Below are 19,173 nucleotides of genomic sequence, written 5' to 3'. Positions count from 1 at the left end.
TTACGGTTGGTTCTTAATTTTCTAATGACGCACTGTAACTAACAAAACTTATTAATCACTCGTCATGTAATCAACGTTATGTAAATGGAGACATCTACCTATCAGAAAATCTAGAGCAGGTTAAGAAATGTCTACCCGGATAAGATGTCGTTTCAAATCACATATCTGCCCAAGCAATGCTGATTCCAGCTCTACAGCAACTAAAATGTCCGCCCTCGTCACTGGTAAATTCACTGAATAACAATCATTCCTACCCGGCAACATCCCAGCATATATTTGATATTGAATATCAAAATCAAAGTCAGCTTGCATGTAGTGCATATACCCATGTCATCCATAACCTTATAAGTACTCCAATAACTTTATTACATTTGCAAATAAAGGCTGGACACCTAGTCCCCCTCATAACCCCCAGTACACAGAGCCAGTATTACAAATGAAAGTAAAGTCGGTGCAGAGTAATTGTATGTGTTCCACATGACCGCCTCCCTGACATTAAGGTGGGGTGTGTAGTTCAATGTAATTGTGCTCGTGTGTTGTCAATGTTGTGAGTGCAGCTGGTGGACTGGTGGAGGGGTCCTGTCAGCGTATCAGATCCAGGATATGAAAACACCGAACATCACCCTAGCTCTCCTATCCCTACTCTCTCCCAGCTCCCTCCGCACTTAGCTCTTATAAGGGATAATACCGAAACTGCTCGATCATACTCCACGCCAATGGGATAATGGTAACCAGGTCACGTGCGAGAAGTAGACCAGTTAGAGCGCGCGCCTGACTGCCACATAAAGCCTGATGTGGTCACGTGGTAAGCGCGTGACCGTCATTAAGAGCAGTTGTGTAGCGTTCAGGTCGATTATTGGGCTGGAAGAGTACCGTGAGGCTGTGTCACGTGACTGGTGGAGCTGGTGGCTAGTATAGGCCGTCAGGACGGGAAGGTGCACACATTGTACTGAACACGCAGCCGATCTGCACCCATTGCCACCACTGTAACACCCATGCACCACGACAAGGTCACCAGTTCCTCTTAATAGCTACTCTCCGCGCACAATCTCTCATACCTGACTCACTACTATCTTGACCAGTCCTCCTTCGTCTATGAGCCTCGCTTAGCTTCACCTAAACCGCGTATACAGACTCATCTCCATATCTAGCTTTATACTCGGATCAACCTACCCCTCGCCCATTTGTGTGCTATTATTTGTTGTTGTTGCTGCTGTCTCCGCTGATCCCCACTCACCCTGCCTCCTGCTGTGATGTTGAACGTGAGTGCGCTGCAAGGCAACACACGAGACCGGAGATGGCTCATGATTGAGGTGAGGACCGGGGAACTAACTTCACAAATACCATATACTTTGCTGCATCAGTTTAATGTTGTGTTTATATAAAGGGTGCTAAGAGGCCGGCCAATCATTATTATTGTGTGTCTCTTTTTGTTGCGAGTTTGAATATAGATGAGCGTTACCTAGGGAGATTTTGCACGATCCGATGAGGTCCGACTTGGCAGTAGAGGTAGTTTGTTAAAATATACATCAATCCGTACCCAGTACCACATACGTTTATTTCACGTTTACAACCATTTTTATTTTACATAAACAAGTCATCACCACGGATTTCAATCACGTCTCCTTCATTCTGGAGTTTTTGTGGTTTGCACTTCAGTTTTGACGATTATTTCGAACTTCATTTCAGATGCACTCAGTGTCGAAACTGGCTTTTACTAATTCGCTCGCCTTAAAATTATCATGTGACTTTGGTTTTTATGGTTTTGCTGTCGAACAAAACGGTTTTACATAAACCCTAATCCCAACCCTAACCCTAACCATCACCCCGAAGCTATCCATAGGCATAAGCCTAACCACAACCCTAACCCTAACCCGAGCCCTAAACAATCGAATTCGTGTTTAACCAGCCTGTCACGTGACCAAAACCGTTTTTTGCCCATAACTACGTCACCTTTCGGTTTAGTTAAAACAGCCGTTAGAGTTTCGATATACACAGCCTAAGAGTTTTTGTATATTATCGATCAGCACTTCTATAAAGGCCACCTGCTCCCAGTTAGCTTTGGAAAAGCGACTGGAAGTGGTATGGTTATAAGACACACCCCCTTATAACTTTGATTGCCTATTTATAAATCTTAACGGTTCTAAAGTTAGTGACAGACGTCAGTTCGGAGAAGCTTTAAATTATGAATATGAATGCAAGAATTAGGAAGTAGGATGACAGGTGCAGTAACCTTGATTAAATTTATCCCTATTTTGACTTTAGGACAGTCTGACAGTCTCACCACGGCCTTTGCACCTGTTCACGACCTAAAGTTCTGTCTCGTCATGGCTGGGGATTATAAGTGATTGTGCTTGCAATCACAAACAGAGTTTTACCCGAATATGATATGACTCGCAAGTGTAGTCGTGTGATACCAGTGTTGTTTTAATTCAACATGGTTTTAATCATGAACCATGAAAACCATCGGGGGAACCTTTCTTAAAGCTCAAATCACAATGTCCATGTCGTTAGACCCCTATAACAAGCTAAAAGGAACTTGGCCCCAATAAAGGCTAGCAAGAGAACTCTTAATAGAGTGAATGTATAGTCATTTCCGGTCCGCCCGATCAAATGGTGGTCCGCGTGTACGATGTAGAGGTCAAACCTGACCACAATTTAAAGGAGATTATTTCATCCAACGTCCTAGACTAACCGTTGAACGATCTATACGTAGCCTTCCTTCTACGTAAAAATTGCCTTTATAAATCATCTCTCTCCATAATTTACCGGTCTCTTAGATTCTCCTGGCTATATTTCTCCAGGAGACGCTATAAATCTTTGTTTGGCTCCCCACCACCAGCTCCGTTTATATATTTACCGCATTGTCTGACCATGTGAGAGGGGGGTTTGAGGTTAACAAGTGGCTCGAGGCATTGCATAATCGGTATAGGCCATTAGTATCAGCTATACAAATGACCTCGATCCTGATCCTCTTATGAAATCTCTTCTAGCAGTTTCCAGACCCATGTGGAGCTCTTGATGTCAAACACGAGCCTAGAATTATACACCACATTGCTCACTAATCACATGCGCTGTTACTAATCACTATTAGCCGTGTGTAGGTCGTGTGTACATTACAGTGTGGGGGGAGATAGTCCATGAGGGTGTTGTAATTCGGCTTATCTTACATTCACATGTCACTGTGAAACAATGCCCTGTGATCTGAATGTGTGTGTTCATCACACTGAATGGTCTGTTAAAAACTCAGGTGTATAAACAATGACAACGACTCTCATGTCCGAGTCCAATTACAGTAACTCTTGTGAACACTGTCATTTAACCATATTTGGTCAATCCCATCCCCAGTATATTGTGTTACTGTATCTCAATTTCTAGATAACTCAACCATTCTCTCAAAGGTATGATGATTATTAGACTTATACAGATTGGATGAAGGTGTCCATATTCAAGTTCACAAATATCAGCCCCTGTACTCTCAGCTCTTATAGATAGATCCCCATCCCCTGGGAGGTCCTAGAGTAAGCCCCGCCTGAGCGACTAAGCTGTAATTTAACCCTAATTACCCTTGATAATATTCAAAGCTGGCTTTGTTAGCCGTACTCACCCTATTGTTACCTGGCCGAATATACATAGAGTACTCTACATGTAATTACACGCGGGACCACCTTGTCCCTGTCTTCTCTGTTCTCTGGAACTGAATATTCAGGAGCTTGCGGACTTTTAGAACCTTCTAGGCTCCAAATTAGTTGCAGGACAATGGTTGATGGGAGTGACAGGAGAACGTCTGTAGTCTGGGGGTCATCACGTGCTTAAAGTTAAACGAGCCCGAGATCCGTATTATAGTTATAGTGGACTTGATATTATAGTGTCAGTGATATAAATATTGTAACTAAACAAGGGACCAAATAGCGATGATCTCCAGAGCCACATATCTCAAGATCCTCCCCTGACTTTGTAATACGATGCTTTTAATGTAAGAATTTGAGGTCTCAGTGAACGTCAACGACGTTCCAAGTAGGTCTCAATAGAGATCAACTTTGATGAACACTGAACGGACACTAAAACGGCCCCGTCCACAAGAACTTGTCCTCTAAAATATGTACAAGTCGGAATTTTCACGGATCTAATTCCGTACCCGTTTAGTCGCGTATTTATAGAAACCCCGGTGCATATTTATAGAGATACCCCAGCAGACGAATGCGACGTTCAGATGACATACCAAAGTATTCGATTCATCTTAAAAAGGACACTACATAAGTATATCCCTCTGCAGACTTACCTTCCCTCGGTCACACCTAGATTTCATTTCCACAGCACCCCATAATAAACCCAGTAATGATCTTTGTACCAGAGTGGGCAAAGGCTGAGATAAATCGATGTCTACAATTATATTAAAGCCTTTAAACGATAAATAAAAGCTTTTTAAGATATTTCTCAAGTCCTTAGAGTATCGATTGCATGAATGAATTTTTGATAAGCATGGTCCAACTATATACATAGTATATATCAATATACCATAACTCATTTGACTTTATAAGTAACCAGCAATAATCCAAAGAGAAAAATTAAATGGACCAACCTCACAGCCATTGTCTGGTACCACGGGATAATAAACAAGCATTTGTAACTTGGTAACCGACACCTATTAAAAACCCAACCCAATTTGTGACCTTGTTATCCAGTAACAACCCTTTTCTTGCAGGTGTGTCGCGAGTTTCAGAGAGGTAAATGTTCGCGGGAAGCAGACGAGTGTCGCTATGCTCACCCTCCCGCCCACGTGTCGATAGAGAACGGTCACGTGACCGCTTGTTTTGATTCGCTCAAGGTACGTGTTTTATATGGATTATATTTTGTTCTATTCATTCATTTTTTCTCAATTTCGGTTTTAAACTGAAAAATAGCGTACGTTGAGGAAAGAAATGCGCCATATACACAATCGATGATCGATCGAGCGCTTAGATTCTCAGATTATATGTTGCAGTTCTGGCTCAGTTCTCTCGTCGACGAACGCTGGAATAATTTCAATATAATTCTAGATATAATGATTTAATCAGAGGTACTTATTTGCAGTATGACTTCACACATGTAATCATTCTATAAATAGCATCATATCCTCATTAATCATGTCTTTTCATCCCTATTCTGAAAAGAAACAGACATTTCCATTTTCTCAACCTCTTCTCTTATTACGGAGTGCATAGTAAAAGTCCGGGATTTGTTGTATCCCGTGTTGATTAATACTGGAAATTTAAAACCGTAATCATATTGTTAAAAATATATAGTGATTTTAGTCTACCTGATGTAGGTCTTGTGGCTCCAACTTAATCTTATAGTTTAGCAGCTTGAACAAACTTTATGACACGATTTTTGTATGCTTCTATTTTATTGTCGTTCATTATTTGATGAAAGTTTCGAATCAAATCAACAACCTTTTTTCCCCCTGATCCTCTGAAATTGACAAATGATCGTGTCAACAGTAGATCAGATAAGAGAGGGAGCACCCAAATAAAGTTTACTTACTACTTGTAACCTCAAAATAATCATGACTGGGAGCTTGGATTCTTGGAGCGAATGAAATGTTGTCCAGAATGATTAGAAATTTGGTATTAAACGTCGAAAATTTTATGACGAGAATGCACTTCCAGAAGTACACGAATAAATGATCCATAAGAAAATTTAAGTTGACTCATGACTGTTGATCTTTTTTTTTCAGCCTCGTTTTGGCCCTTACCACTTTTGTAATAATATGTAACGATCCGGCCATTAGATATAATCAGATTCCTATTGCATACTTCCGACCCATGTATGAGGCTGTACTGGGCTGTGCCCATCCTAATTAGTTGTACAAAATTTCAGTCTGGTCTCAATTTTGCGGTGGTGGGTAACTCCTTTTGATATGATCAACTATTGATAGCAATTGGCAGTAACATGAGACTTGAGGTGACCAAGTCCGCAATTTGTCGCATATAATCTGTGCGCTATGCAGACTGCATATTTGCGAATTGACCTCAGTATATCGTTTGATTTCGCAATATTGCCTCCCACCCGGTCTATACCCATTTAACTTTTGTGTTTCGACTCATGGAGTGATGGCTGGTAAAGTGTGATCAATGGGTTACTATAATTGGGAGATTATACTAATCTCACGAGGGATCAGTGTGCTCTAATTAAATCATAACCATCAGCTAATTATGTGTGTGGATTGGGTCAATTATATCGTGAACAGTGAATATTATAGCAGAATGAAGACACTCGCACATTTATTTTGGTCAAATTGTTCTTCCAAGAGAAAGAATTGATTATTAAGTGGGAGATTCTGATTAGATCCAAAAGAATGCCGGAGATTGTACCAAGTACGGATTAAACAGACGAAATTAGGTGGTTTAGTGAGTTTATAATCCGTAAAGCGGTTCAATGATGAAATCATGAAATTTAAAATTGTTTTTTAGATTTGTTCATGATGTTTTGTGATAAGGATTAACTTGGCTAGTATGCACAACTTAACTTTTTTTAAATATCTCTGGAATGCTCCAAGAAAGATCAAACAGGAAGCTGTACATTTTTCATTAATGTAATAGGTATAACTTCGCTTCTGAGGGAAAAAAGCGGAGCTTCTTCTGGACACCTTTAGAATCTCGTTTAAACGCCGCCCCACGTACAGCAGTCGTTATACGGGAACCGGACACGAGGGTGGACTGTGGAGGACATAAGGGCGGTATTTTTTCTAAAAGGGCGTTTACTTTCCTAAATAGCCCTTTACTTTCCTAAAAGGGCGGATCACATCATGATGTTGATACTCACTTATAACATGGTCACAATGCCCAAGGGCGGAGCCAAACACCGTCCCAAATGATTAACTAGTAATAAACTTGTAAGATAACACAATTAGATTTTACCTTTTGTTTATAAGCGTCAACCTACTTGTATTCACATAATTCATATCTTTTAGCTGTTAAGTGTTAACATAAAGCCATATTCAACAATTTAATCATCTTTCTGATAAGACTTGACTGGCAAAACTTAGGATTACACTGGTTTTAACGTTCTCGATAATTATGTGCAACACTTTATACAACTTGGCTTGAAGGGTGTTATTATATATTAACTTCTAGCCTGTACGTTGAATTTTTATCGGCCGGCTACATTTATTATTACAAAGGGGTTTAAATAAATTCTACTCATATTTTAAAAATTATTTATTATTACCGTTTTATAAAATTTATTAATCAATTTACATAATATAATATATACCCTTATCCTTGGGGCTTGAATAGTGAATTTCTATATGGCTAAATTATGTTAACAGCTAAAAGATATTAATCTATATTTAATCAAAAGGTAAAATCAAATCAAATTGTTTAATGTTCCAAGTTTATCACTATAGTTAATCATTTGGGCCGTGTTTGGTCCCGCCTTCGTGTCCATGTTAAAGGGAGTATTATGTAATCCGCCCTTGTTTCCACCCTTTTGAGAAAGTACCTCCCTCGTGTCCTCCGCACTCGTGTCCTCCGCACTCGTGTCCTCCGCACTCGTGTCCTCCGCACTCGTGTCCTCCGCACTCGTGTCCTCCGCACTCGTGTCCTCCGCACTCGTGTCCTCCGCACTCGTGTCCTCCGCACTCGTGTCCTCCGCACTCGTGTCCTCCGCACTCGTGTCCTCCGCACTCGTGTCCTCCGCCATTGTGTCCTATATTAAGACACAATGAAACTATAACCGGACTACGATGTATGGGGACTTGCCACCCCATGACAACATTAAAATATATCGACTCTGTTATATCGTTTCCTCAAATTATTTGTTATATAGTAGTGTTGAAATTATTAAAACCGTCATTACCTAGACCTAGTACCCACATATCGGATAAGCATATATACGTTAATACATTTGATAAGTATAAGATACGTTAAATGTAGCAGTAATATCTACCACCCTCATACTTATATTTGACTGGTTAAATGGTCCGTTCTAGACACCAGACCAGACAAGAATAATTGAAACACTTGCGGTCTCATAACACACACACGGAAGAACGTACATACCGATCATAATCAAGCAGCTCCCTCACACACTCCCCTAATGAGACGTCATATTAAACCGGGCCCCATTAACCTTCATTACCCTTCCTCATTACCGGAGTTACACTCATATTAATTGAAAAGGGGGCCTTTACACACTCTACCTTCTCACGCGCAACTAAATTGCGACACTTCTTATTATCTATCTCAACGCTTTGTTTCGCTGGCTTTGTCTATATGGTTTAATCAACACACTCATAATACGGATATAGTAGTGTTGAATATCCGACCCTATATTAATGGTGGTCTCCGTGTGCGTGGTGTGTGTGTGGGGAGAAGGGTGTTTGATTGTATGATGTAAGGAGCATGGCAAGCATGGCGGGGTCCGTGATCCCACAGAATTGGGGCTCCCGCCAGATATATCTCTCAAGTATAAGTCTCGTGTTGTTGTTACATATTTTGTCCGGGTAGTCTGGTGGGGGACCCTTATTTTGTGTGTTTGAGTACACAAAAGTGGTCTGTGAGTAGTGGTCTGTGGGTTTGAGTAGCTTATCATTGCGTAGTTTTGGGGAGAGTTTTTTGTGATTAGTTTTCAGAGGGATACATAAATTACCATTTGTAACAATTTTATGGCTCCCTTTGTCTGTGAATAAACCATTTTCCCGATGAATTCACTGAGAATAAACTTGCCTGCAGCTCTACCCAGTTATATCACAGCCCAACCTTTCTACCTTGAGGCGTGTACTGAGGTCTGAGAGATGATTTGGGAGATTTCCGGTCAATTTGAACTCTGTCCTGAGTGTAAAATATGTAGATAGTATGTAGATTGTAGATGGTATGTAGATGGCATACCCCAGCCAGACTAGACTTTAGTTTCCGTGTGTGTGTGTCAAAGTCTCTTCAAGTTGAACCTTAACACTCCCCGCGATAACTCTGCATATGTTATATGTTCAGTCTTATTTTCTCTGTAATAATTAGTTTACTTTATTGCTGGCTTATGTCAGTTGTCTAGTATTATATTCTCATGTGTGAAGGTTGCGCCCGTTTCTGTTTTCTTGTTGTTTTCTATCCACTATCGGGGGCAATTTTAGTATTTAGTTAAGTTGGTTGTTCACAATTCGTGGGTTTTCTTATTATTAAAATCGTTATGTAATCATATCAATACAGATATGCAGTTATCCCTTTTTGCACCATATGTTCTTGTATGATATGCAGCTTGCCACCAGTACTGACGAAAAGGGCATTAAGCACTAATAACCAAGAGGCAAGAAATACATCGCTATATTGTGCGTTTTGATGGTTTCCGGTCCTAGACTAGACATACTCAATAAGATGATCAGATAATGGCTAATGGATTATTATGGGCCATTGCAGTGACCTGATGAGCGTTAAGCATTCACTATTTCCATCCGTGCTTTCTATTTTAGTTTACTATCGCCAGGATAACAATATCTCGAACGAAAAGTAATATTCCATTTCACTTCCAAATCGAACATTGCATTTAAAAGCTTTCTCAAAGTATAGCTCGAAGTCGAATTTCATTTTCAATTTTATCGGTAAAAGTGTTATCTTGTTTTTTGCATTATCTTTCAAAAGCAACGTACCTTTCCCGTACCCTGCAATTTTGCTACTTTCTTACAGTTACTGTCTTTGGTGATTGCAACACTTTTTTATTAGTTACAGATAATTAATTATGACGTTAATTTGATCAAGATCACTTAGATGATGATAACGATATTTTAACTAGATTTCATTCACATTGGTAATTATTCCTGACACAGTACAATTTCAATTAATTTGATTACATTTTGCCGCAAAGTTCTAAGCCATCTCTTAATCGTGATAATCACGATCACTTATTTCTAATCTCAGCTGACAGCTTACTGCTCTCCAGATCCCTTTTTTGCTAATTGGATAATTGAGTAGATAATTGATTTATTTTGCGACCTGTCCTCAGTCTTATGTCTACACCATAATGACGCAATCTCATTTATCTTTCCGATCCGAGCAGTAATCAATCTCAATTCTCGCAAGTCTGTCTGATTTGATTCGATCTTCAATAAAGCCATGTGTCGGGCCCCTTGGGGTTGATATGTACGCATAGTTGAAATAATGAGCCTCATTTTGGCCGCCCAATATTCACACGGAACGATATCCCGTCACCACCACCACAGTCCCCTAATCAGTCCTCCGTATATAATTGGTTTCGTGTTCCCCTCTGATTTAATTCGCAACCTTACTGGAACTTTACTAGTGGCCCGTGTTGTTCGTATGCAATTTGAGTTGTGTGCAACCTTTAGGGGGGACAGCACATTGATGAAGAAATCGTATATGTTATTATCAGGGACAAAATACATTTTACATTTGGACTTTGTAGGAGTCTGCAGGAGCGCTATACTACCTGTTGGATTTGAATGTAGTTCCTTGATTCGTAAGGTTCCTTTCCACGGAGCCCACTCAGGAGCTTGCTTTTGATTTTAGTCTTTGCCGCGTGTCAGTCGGAGTCATGGTGTCAAGCTGTATGAGCTGAGATTTTCATGTGTTTTTTTTCTAGTGTTTCTTGAGTTTTTGTGGTTCTTGTACACTCGTTGTGGCTGGTATTTCAGGAGCTTTTAAAGAGCTGAACATATTGAAATCTCTTGAAGTTAATATGCATCGTGCAATCTAACGCGGTTTCTGGTGTTTAAGCAGCGTTTAGCAGCTTTAGGATGTTATATTAGTTTTCTCTTTCTTCACAATAATTGATCATTGCTTTCGTTTTTTAGCTTACCGCATATAAGGATATCAGATCATCACCAAATATGATGTCACTTGCCAAAAAAGACGTGAGTAGGTATAGGTTTCATAACATTAGTGCTTTATAATGCATTCTGCACTCTCAATAAGTATTTCTTTATTCTTTTATTTACTTTATTGAACAGATCACTATATTCATTCGATTTTATAGCGTTTCATTCTATTATCTTTCCTAAATATTTGACGGCGCACTCGAATACCTTCCTCTGGAATCCCCAAACATAGGCAAACTAAGAAAATATAAAAATATAAATAAATACAAGTATAAAATGATTTTCCAAATTCCCCGCACAATTTCCACATGATGCACACACAATAATCACACCATGAGTTTATGGCTGTTTGCCGAGTCTGACAGCCCGTGTTATGATGATCAGAACCATCACGTTTGATCCGGAGCAGGAAATGAGTTATCTGCTCGGTACATCAGTAACATTACCAGACAACTGTGTGTGGACTTGAATTATTCTGTCACACGTGACCACTATTTTGTCACGTGACTTTCAGGATCTGGGTTGTGGTTGGTTGGTTTGAATCATTTTGGCAGTATCTGGGTTCTGATGGGTTGGTCCGAGTAATTCATAGAACGTGTTACATTGAATTCGCTAAGTGTGTTGTGGCACGAAATTGGCCCAAAGAGATCATTTGCATTACAAATTACGTCCAAGAATTATTATGATATCTATTTAATTAAAGCAATCTGCAATCACATACATTTTCAATTTAAAATAATCTATTAAATTGATCGGCTTAATGGTTGTCTATATCTGCACGGAAGTTCAAACAATAACTCTAAATAACTAAAAAACCTAATCTCAATGTTAATCTGAACTTCATCAATCCTAGAAACACTACAGAAATTGTAACTTACTACACTCAATCTTTACAGTGGCACATGTTTCTGTAAATCTAACATTCTGACTTCTGAGGTTATGTAACTTCTCAGCAACTTTACCAATGTATATAATATAATAGATGCCATCAAGGCGTAAATATAATGCACTTAGATTCATTATCAGATTAGATGATTATAACAGTGTATAACAGTGTATAAGCTTAGTAAGTAACAGTGTATAAGCTTATTAAGCTTAACAGTGTATAAGCTTGACAGTGTATAAGCTAAAAGCTTATCACTTCAACATTTAGGGCAGCTCCAATTTTGAGGCACACTTTATTTGATGAATTGACCACGAAGGCCTGTTAACTGTAATTGAGGTTTGAATTTCTGTCGAACTTGGTTCTGAAAAAGATGCTTGTAATTCTTTTGAGCTGTTAAAATAGACATCCTACATCCGGCTAGGTCATGCGATTCAAATGAAAATGATTATTTTTGAACTAAAGAAAAAAATGTTGGTCGTGCCGAAGTTAAGAATTACTTATAGCATTATAAATGCGCTAAAAATATAATTATTCATAAATCTTACTTGTAAGATTGAGTACTCAGGTGCAGAGTATTTAGCATTACGGAGTTTTTAGCATTATGTTTGAACGCCTTTACGAATATCTTGATGATTTTTCATTGTAGATCTCAACCTTTTAGCCCACCATTCATACAATAGTGATCGCTGTAAGAGGCCAGAGGGCCTCTGTAGTCTGTAATCTGTATTACCCATCCCTATTTGCAACCATTCAGTAAAGTGGTAGAGTATTCTGAGAAAAGCCATCAGCGTTAATTGTGCCAGCTGAAATGCTATATTATTCAGTCTTCATCAAAGGAATATTTCTCAGATATTCACTAAGGTACCCTCTAATGACCTCAATATAATCGGGATGGTAGGAACTGTCGAGATTGAAATCACTCTGACTGTCACTCTGCTTTATATGACTATATGTGGGCATTCTTCAGATCCGGTCATTAATGACTGTCTTTGTGGGGGAAGATCGGGGTTATATATATGTCGCTTCCAATTTTCTGAATTATTAGATTGGAATTGAGGGACGGTGACCGATTCCAAGGGTAGTAGAAATTGTAATGTGGTAAAAATCACTTAAGGAAAGAGAACTAGAAATATCTATACAACTGTGTTCTCGAATATCTTGGTCAGAAAATGTCTTAATATTCTTCAAATCAAAACGAAATTTGTAACTGAGCTCCACGAATAACTTTTTTAAAACGCAAAAATTTAGCTTCTACATACGATGTACATATATGTTCATTGAAAGTTAGAGTGCCAATTAACTTGTGAGGATATTCCAATCCCTTGGACCTTAAACATTCTCCCTGCATCGGTGAATCTGAATCATAATTCATAATTAATAATTATACATGACAAATCCAACCTTACAATTTTAAGACTTCGTCGAGCTCGACCGATTAAGTCTTTAATACAAATTCTTGATCATACATATTGCAAAAATATGTATCTCTGCCTTTAGTTTTACATCAATTATTGCTTCTTATAACCATTATACCCACCTTTACCGATCTGTTAGGTAAACAAGACTGTCCCCCCAAAACCCCCATTTTCTTCCCCACGACATACAACATTAGAAAACAAACACAGTACAAAACGTGTGTGTGATCAGTACACATACGGTGTACCGTGTATAACTCCGGTCACACTCAGAATGAGACCGCCATTTAATCATAGGTATTAAAGACTATATCTCTCTCTCTCTCTCTCTCTCTCTCTCTCTCTCTCTCTCTCTCTCTCTCTCTCTCTCTCTCTCTCTCTCTCTCTCTGTGTGTGCACAGCGGCTGTGTAGTCGAAGTCCGGTGTAACGTCGTGTTCATTGTTTTACTTGCCTTGTAACGTTGAGGATATTGGTTGAACTTTGGAGTACTTTTCTGCCTGAAGTTTGTTTGAACGTGTATTTAACAAACTTTTTGTAAAACGGATGTTTATTTGTTGAGTTACTCTAAGATCTCTCATTATCTACCGTTGGTTAAGATATCCCGATATATATATTATATAAGTTAGTAACGTTTAAACGTTTATCTTCCTTCTAGAAGCATATTCTCCATGGTAACAGTCGCAAATGTTAAGGACGTTACCAAGGTCAGTCCTGTTTAAATTTACAAATACAACCTCGTCACTATAAGTATAATAAGGATATATTTATCTGTCACTGACTGATTTTAGCAGTTAGTTAGTTTTATGAAGGATTAATGAGGAATATTTAGAGGCACACTGTCTGTATAACTGCAATGCTAAAGACTAAATCACCCGTGTTTCACTCGGAAATATCCCGGTTTTATGTGGAAATATCCTGTTTTATGTGGATATATCCTGTTTTATGTGGAAATATCCTGTTTTATGTGGAAATATCCTGTTTCATTTGGAAATATCCTGTTTTATTTGGAAATATGGCGGCTGGTGATGACTAACATGATACCAGGCTCTGTTACTACACATCAAACAGACCAGATGTTATACTCACAATAGGGAGTCAATTATCAGCCTGAATAGCCATCTAGCATCACATTGTATGTACATTATGGACTGTTATTAAGGAATGAAATCCGCTGCAATCAATCCATAATGTTGTTGGTATACACTGCCGTCGTCATGGCACCAGATTACATCCGTTTGACTAGAGGCTTCACTTTATGACTTTAGCTTTCTTTTGTTTGACTTTGAAACTCACCAGCCCGTGAATTTACTGTTCAGTCTGTTATTTGTCCAGCTGTTTCTTATTGTTGAAGGTAATTTCCATGCTGAGGATTTATTGAAATGATGAAATTTTAGATATTTCGTGGCTGTAAAAAAAGTGATCTGAATTTGCTTTCCTCGGTTCGAGCTAACCATTGCAGATGACTTCATTTGCCTCCACGATTCAAGAGCTCATACACACGGAATACACTCCGTTTATACTTTCCTATCCCAACCAATGGCGCCCTGTCTACCCTCCTTCTGCTCCAGACCAACCAATCACAGGCTGCTATTCTGTTAACTGTCCAATCAGAGCAGACTATTCTCGTAATCCAGATCTCTCTTGAGATGCAAATAACGGCCTTTGTTAGGGATCTGGTAAAGTCCATGGACAAATGAACATAGCTCTTTGACTCTCTCTCTTCCAAGATTTCATGTGGTTTTAATGGGGGACGAACAAAGGTCGCGAGGTGTTCAGCATGTTTTAAAGCTTTACAAAAATAGACCTTCACCCAGTAAAATCCTTCTCTGTGACAAAAGATTCTGTCGCCTGTTGTCCCCCCGGCCCCCCCCCCCCCCTCCCCCTGCTACAATGGATTCGTCTGTGATCCCCTGGCGGACATCCTTAAGGACGATTTAAGAACCAAATCTTTATCCACAAACTGTGGAATTTACAGTGTGTTCAGAAGAGATGATGGACTGACGGGCTGTGTACATTGTTGATGAGCCTTGTTACACACACTATTAACCACACTAGCTAGCTAATGGCAATGCACCATTCACCATTATCCATTTATTGTATTGTGACGTCAAACTTTTGGTTTTGAGCCTTCCCCGAGCCTCAGAGGCACATATTAGGTGCGGTAAAAAAATCGAAAAATTGCGGTACCGCACCCGACTATAAAGGTAAAATGTGCGGTAAGGTGCGGTAAATTTTTACCAATTATGCGGCAAATGTGCGACGATTTTTTCGAAATTTGTGCGGGAATTATGCGGTTTTCTTTTGCATTTTCTGAAAGACTTTGGAAATTCTAAACGTATAACCGCCGCTCTTATCAAAAATAGGTCTGTTTATGTGTTACTGAGGGTGTAGTTCTTTACTAAGACCATGATTGAACCTATATTGAGATTCAGTTATCTGAGAACAGTGACTTGATCTGGTAGAGATCAGGAAACAGTTATTGAAGACGCCTCTTGATAGAGTCGATCAGATCCTATGCGTGATCGCAAATATGTGACACGCTTGTTGGCATTGATTGTCAGTACTTGTAAACCATTTGATCCAAGATCCATTAAGCCCACTATAAAGCCAACGCTACAACGAATAGAGCTCATTATCGACAAAAAGGGCTGCACTCTGCAGGTATGATCGAAGTACGGTAACGACGAGGGTTCCATAACGGCCTGGGTCACGGTCCCGAAAGGGCCTAGGTCACGGTCCTGAAAGGGCCTGGGTAACAGTCCCGAAAGGGCCTGGGTCACGTGGCCTAGGCATGAGTTCCAAAAGGGTTGGGTCACGGTCCCGAAAGGGCCTGGGTCAGGGTCCCGGAAGGGCCTGGGTCACGTGGCCTACGTATGAGTTCCAAAAGGGCCTGGGTCACGGTCCCGAAAGGGCCTGGGTCAGGGTCCCGAAAGGGCCTGAGTCACGGTCCTAAAAGGGCCCGACTTTTAACATATTTTGGTTTTTACACTCGAAAATCTTAACGCGAAAATTTCAAAATTAGGCGAAATTACGCGGAAAATGCTAGATTATGCGGAAATATGCAGAAAATTACAAAATGTGCGGAAGTGTGCGGAAAACAATAAATTATGCGGAAATGCGCGGAAAACAGTAAATTGTGCGATCCCGCACCCATCGCACCTAATATGTGCCTCTGCCGAGCCTATGCATGTAATTGTACTACCTTTATGTAAAATCAAGGTATAAAAATTTGTACGAAAATCAAGGTACAAAAATGTGTCCTGCTCAAAGCACGATTTAAAACCGTTTCTGTCTATGAGCACACTTGTCATTGGAATCGGCCCTGAAATTGGAGCTCTCCATTTCTTCTGAAAAATATCTGCATTTTGTGCAGGGAACTTAATTTGATTTCACTTGTGGTCGTTAAGGTGTACCTCTCAAGTCTTGAGGCTTCTAGAAGAGGGAATCACCACACAGACCCTCAGGATGGTAACATATAACTCAATAACTGTGCGTGTGTGTTGAAGGGGTGGGGCCAGGAATAATGGTCACCATATTATACATATTACATATGTTAACTAAACTCTTGTGTTTTATTTCTTTACCACCTCTTTGTTCTCCAACCATTGTCGTCTCTCAGTAGCGAAACCAATCGTCACAGCACCAGATCCGTGTCCTCAACACTTGACCATTTGTTCGTTCACCTGGACAAAACAACTTATCGTGACATTACCAACAAAAGCCTCTCTCTCTCTCTCTCTCCCCTCTCACTTGTACCTAAATAGTCAATACCCCATATTATGTGTACTGTACCAGTAGGAAAGTACTGATAATCGTGTAACTAATTTGCTGGGGAGCACTTCCCCAGTCTTCCTAGCCCTTTCTCACTTCCACTCATTATCACACAAACCTCTCATACTAACCCCTCTCTCTCTCTCTCGCTCTCTCTCTCTCTCTCTAGCTCCCGGGTTACTAACCCCTCTCTCTCTTCAGGACCAGTGTACACGTGACTCCTGTAAGTACCTCCACCCTCCCAAACTGGTAAAAGAAGAACTACAAGCCTCCTCCCGAGCCTTCTCTCAGACCCAGACTGCTCTGCAGCAACTCTGCAACCCCCTCATGCTGCAGCAACAGGCTATGTGCGCTACTCAGGTAACGACATTTGTGAAGCTTTAACCCGTACCCGGACCTGGCTGGACCTCGTGCTTTCCGCATTTCTGGACGGTGAGGAAGCTCTTTTAACGTCCGGAAATGTGCTTGAGTACGGGTGGTCGGGTGATGTCCGGGTGTAGCATCGTGTGCTGTCCACGTCCGTCTTCATGGCTAGGTGTACCCGTTCATATCATAGGTAGATGGTACCGTGTACTCTATAAACTGCGCCTTGCTTAGTCGCGCTTACATCAGCCAACTATCACTATCAGGTTATACTGGTTTATTTTTTAAACATGCCCCTCCTATTTTTAACAGTGTATACAATACTGCTTATAAGAATAGCTTCTTATGGTTGTAAAATATACATTTTATAACCCATAACTTTATCATGATACAGATCTATAAAAAAGACTAAGTTAAGTAAATGAGTTTGTCTAGTTTCTCTGTAAACCATGAGTATTCCTTTAAAATCTGGCCTTACGAGCGATAATTTGTATTATAAAGATCCACTGTCCTGTAATCTGTGATTAAATAGCCCTTTAAATATAAAGTATTGCTCATCATTATTATCAATTATGCCAATGACTTTTGGTGGTGTATCGTCAAGTAACGTGGTTAAGATTATGACACGTATTGTAGATCTAGCTTCAGCAATTAGTTACACAGCTGATTAAGTAAATAGTATCAAGTACCCCGTTGTAGACATTAATTTGATGATTTCTTACAGCAGCCTAAGTACTTAAATAGCCTAGTACCATCTACAAAATTTGATATGTCTGCGATTTCAAATTTATTACTTAGCTCATTTCCAAAATCTCATCTGAGACTCAGATTCTGAGACTCAGATTCTGAGACTCAGATTCTGAGTGCTTCAGAATTAATGTTTCATATATTTATCATACTACTCTCCAAATTAACTAAACAGCATAATTTGAACAAGGTAGTAGGTTTATTACACAAATATAAGAGTGTATGAGCTGTGTATACTTCTGCACCAGGTGCACTATCTATCATTTTAAATGTAATAATGGATCTAAACAATGAGCTTTACGAGGTCCCCCCACATCGTTAACTTTAGTGTGGTATTATCTTACCTAACTGTCTATTATACCGTGAACTGCCACTAAAGTCACGTGACCTTATATTACCGTGACCTGCCACTCTCTGCCATTATTACACGTAAAATAACTATTAAATGTCCTTGATGATGAATCATAGCTCTCTGCACCACGCTGAGGCCGATATAACCGAGCTTTTTTCAAAATTCATTACTTATCAGAGCCAGGTGTATGTACCTAGTACAATAACTTTAGTAATAGCTTTATAGCCGGAATGAAGTGTGGTGTAAGCAGTAGTGACTGTACTAGTGTAGTGTAGACTGTAGTGGACACGTTAGTTCATGAGGCTCCGTTTTAAGTCATTGGAGAGAAAGAGATCGCCTTGGTGCGCTTCGCTAAAACTTGTACTTGTACATTAGTAATAGTATTACTTCTTGTCGATGAAAATGTTGTACAAACAGCTATCCTCCATAAATATGTATACATATTCGATCATATCTATACCAATTATTTGCCAAAACCCCACCAAAACAAAGCCCTGAAATACCCATTTCCAGTTCTGTGATATGTCAAAGTCGGCTGGAATGATAGTAAGTTATATTCCGGGCGTGAATACCCCTGCTTGCGAATAGCTTCAACAATCCCAGCAGCTACAGCTCCTTTATAAACCGCGCCTATTAATGCTTGCCCTCATTTACAGTCCCATGTTCATTAGGTTGCTACTCTCGGCCGATTACACTCTGACAACATGGCGAGCCCCGGTTGCCAAGACATTTCTGCCATTTCACTCTCTCCAGTGCATTAAAATCTGCTTTAATTTGCTTGGTTGCTATTTATCGTGATTGTCAGACGGTTGAATGTGTACGTCACCGATC

The 19,173-nt window shown here is 39.8% G+C and overlaps 1 protein-coding gene across 7 annotated transcripts in view; it reads left to right on the top strand.

Annotated features, from left to right (window-relative positions):
• Nucleotides 1–934: 934 nt before the first annotated feature.
• Nucleotides 935–19,173, top strand: part of LOC134817566 (muscleblind-like protein 2a) — a 32,823-nt gene continuing 14,584 nt past the window's right edge. For 4 of the 7 annotated variants that reach the window (XM_063826756.1, XM_063826755.1, XM_063826754.1 and 1 more), the window contains exons 1-4: nt 935–1,313; nt 4,706–4,828; nt 17,082–17,240; nt 18,856–18,888. In XM_063826756.1, the coding sequence (XP_063682826.1) occupies nt 1,254–1,313; nt 4,706–4,828; nt 17,082–17,240; nt 18,856–18,888 (375 nt within the window). In that variant the 5' untranslated portion in view covers nt 935–1,253. Of the gene's footprint in view, nt 1,314–1,424; nt 1,510–4,705; nt 4,829–10,654; nt 10,844–17,081; nt 17,241–18,855; nt 18,889–19,173 lie in introns of those variants that run through there. The other 3 variants (XM_063826758.1, XM_063826757.1, XM_063826759.1) reach the window with 3 other exon arrangements.

This window comes from Bolinopsis microptera, chromosome 6, assembly GCF_026151205.1.
Source record: "Bolinopsis microptera isolate Bmic1 chromosome 6, MBARI_Bmic_1.0, whole genome shotgun sequence".
Lineage (NCBI taxonomy): Eukaryota > Metazoa > Ctenophora > Tentaculata > Lobata > Bolinopsidae > Bolinopsis > Bolinopsis microptera.
This window is presented reverse-complemented; position numbering and strand designations above follow the sequence as displayed.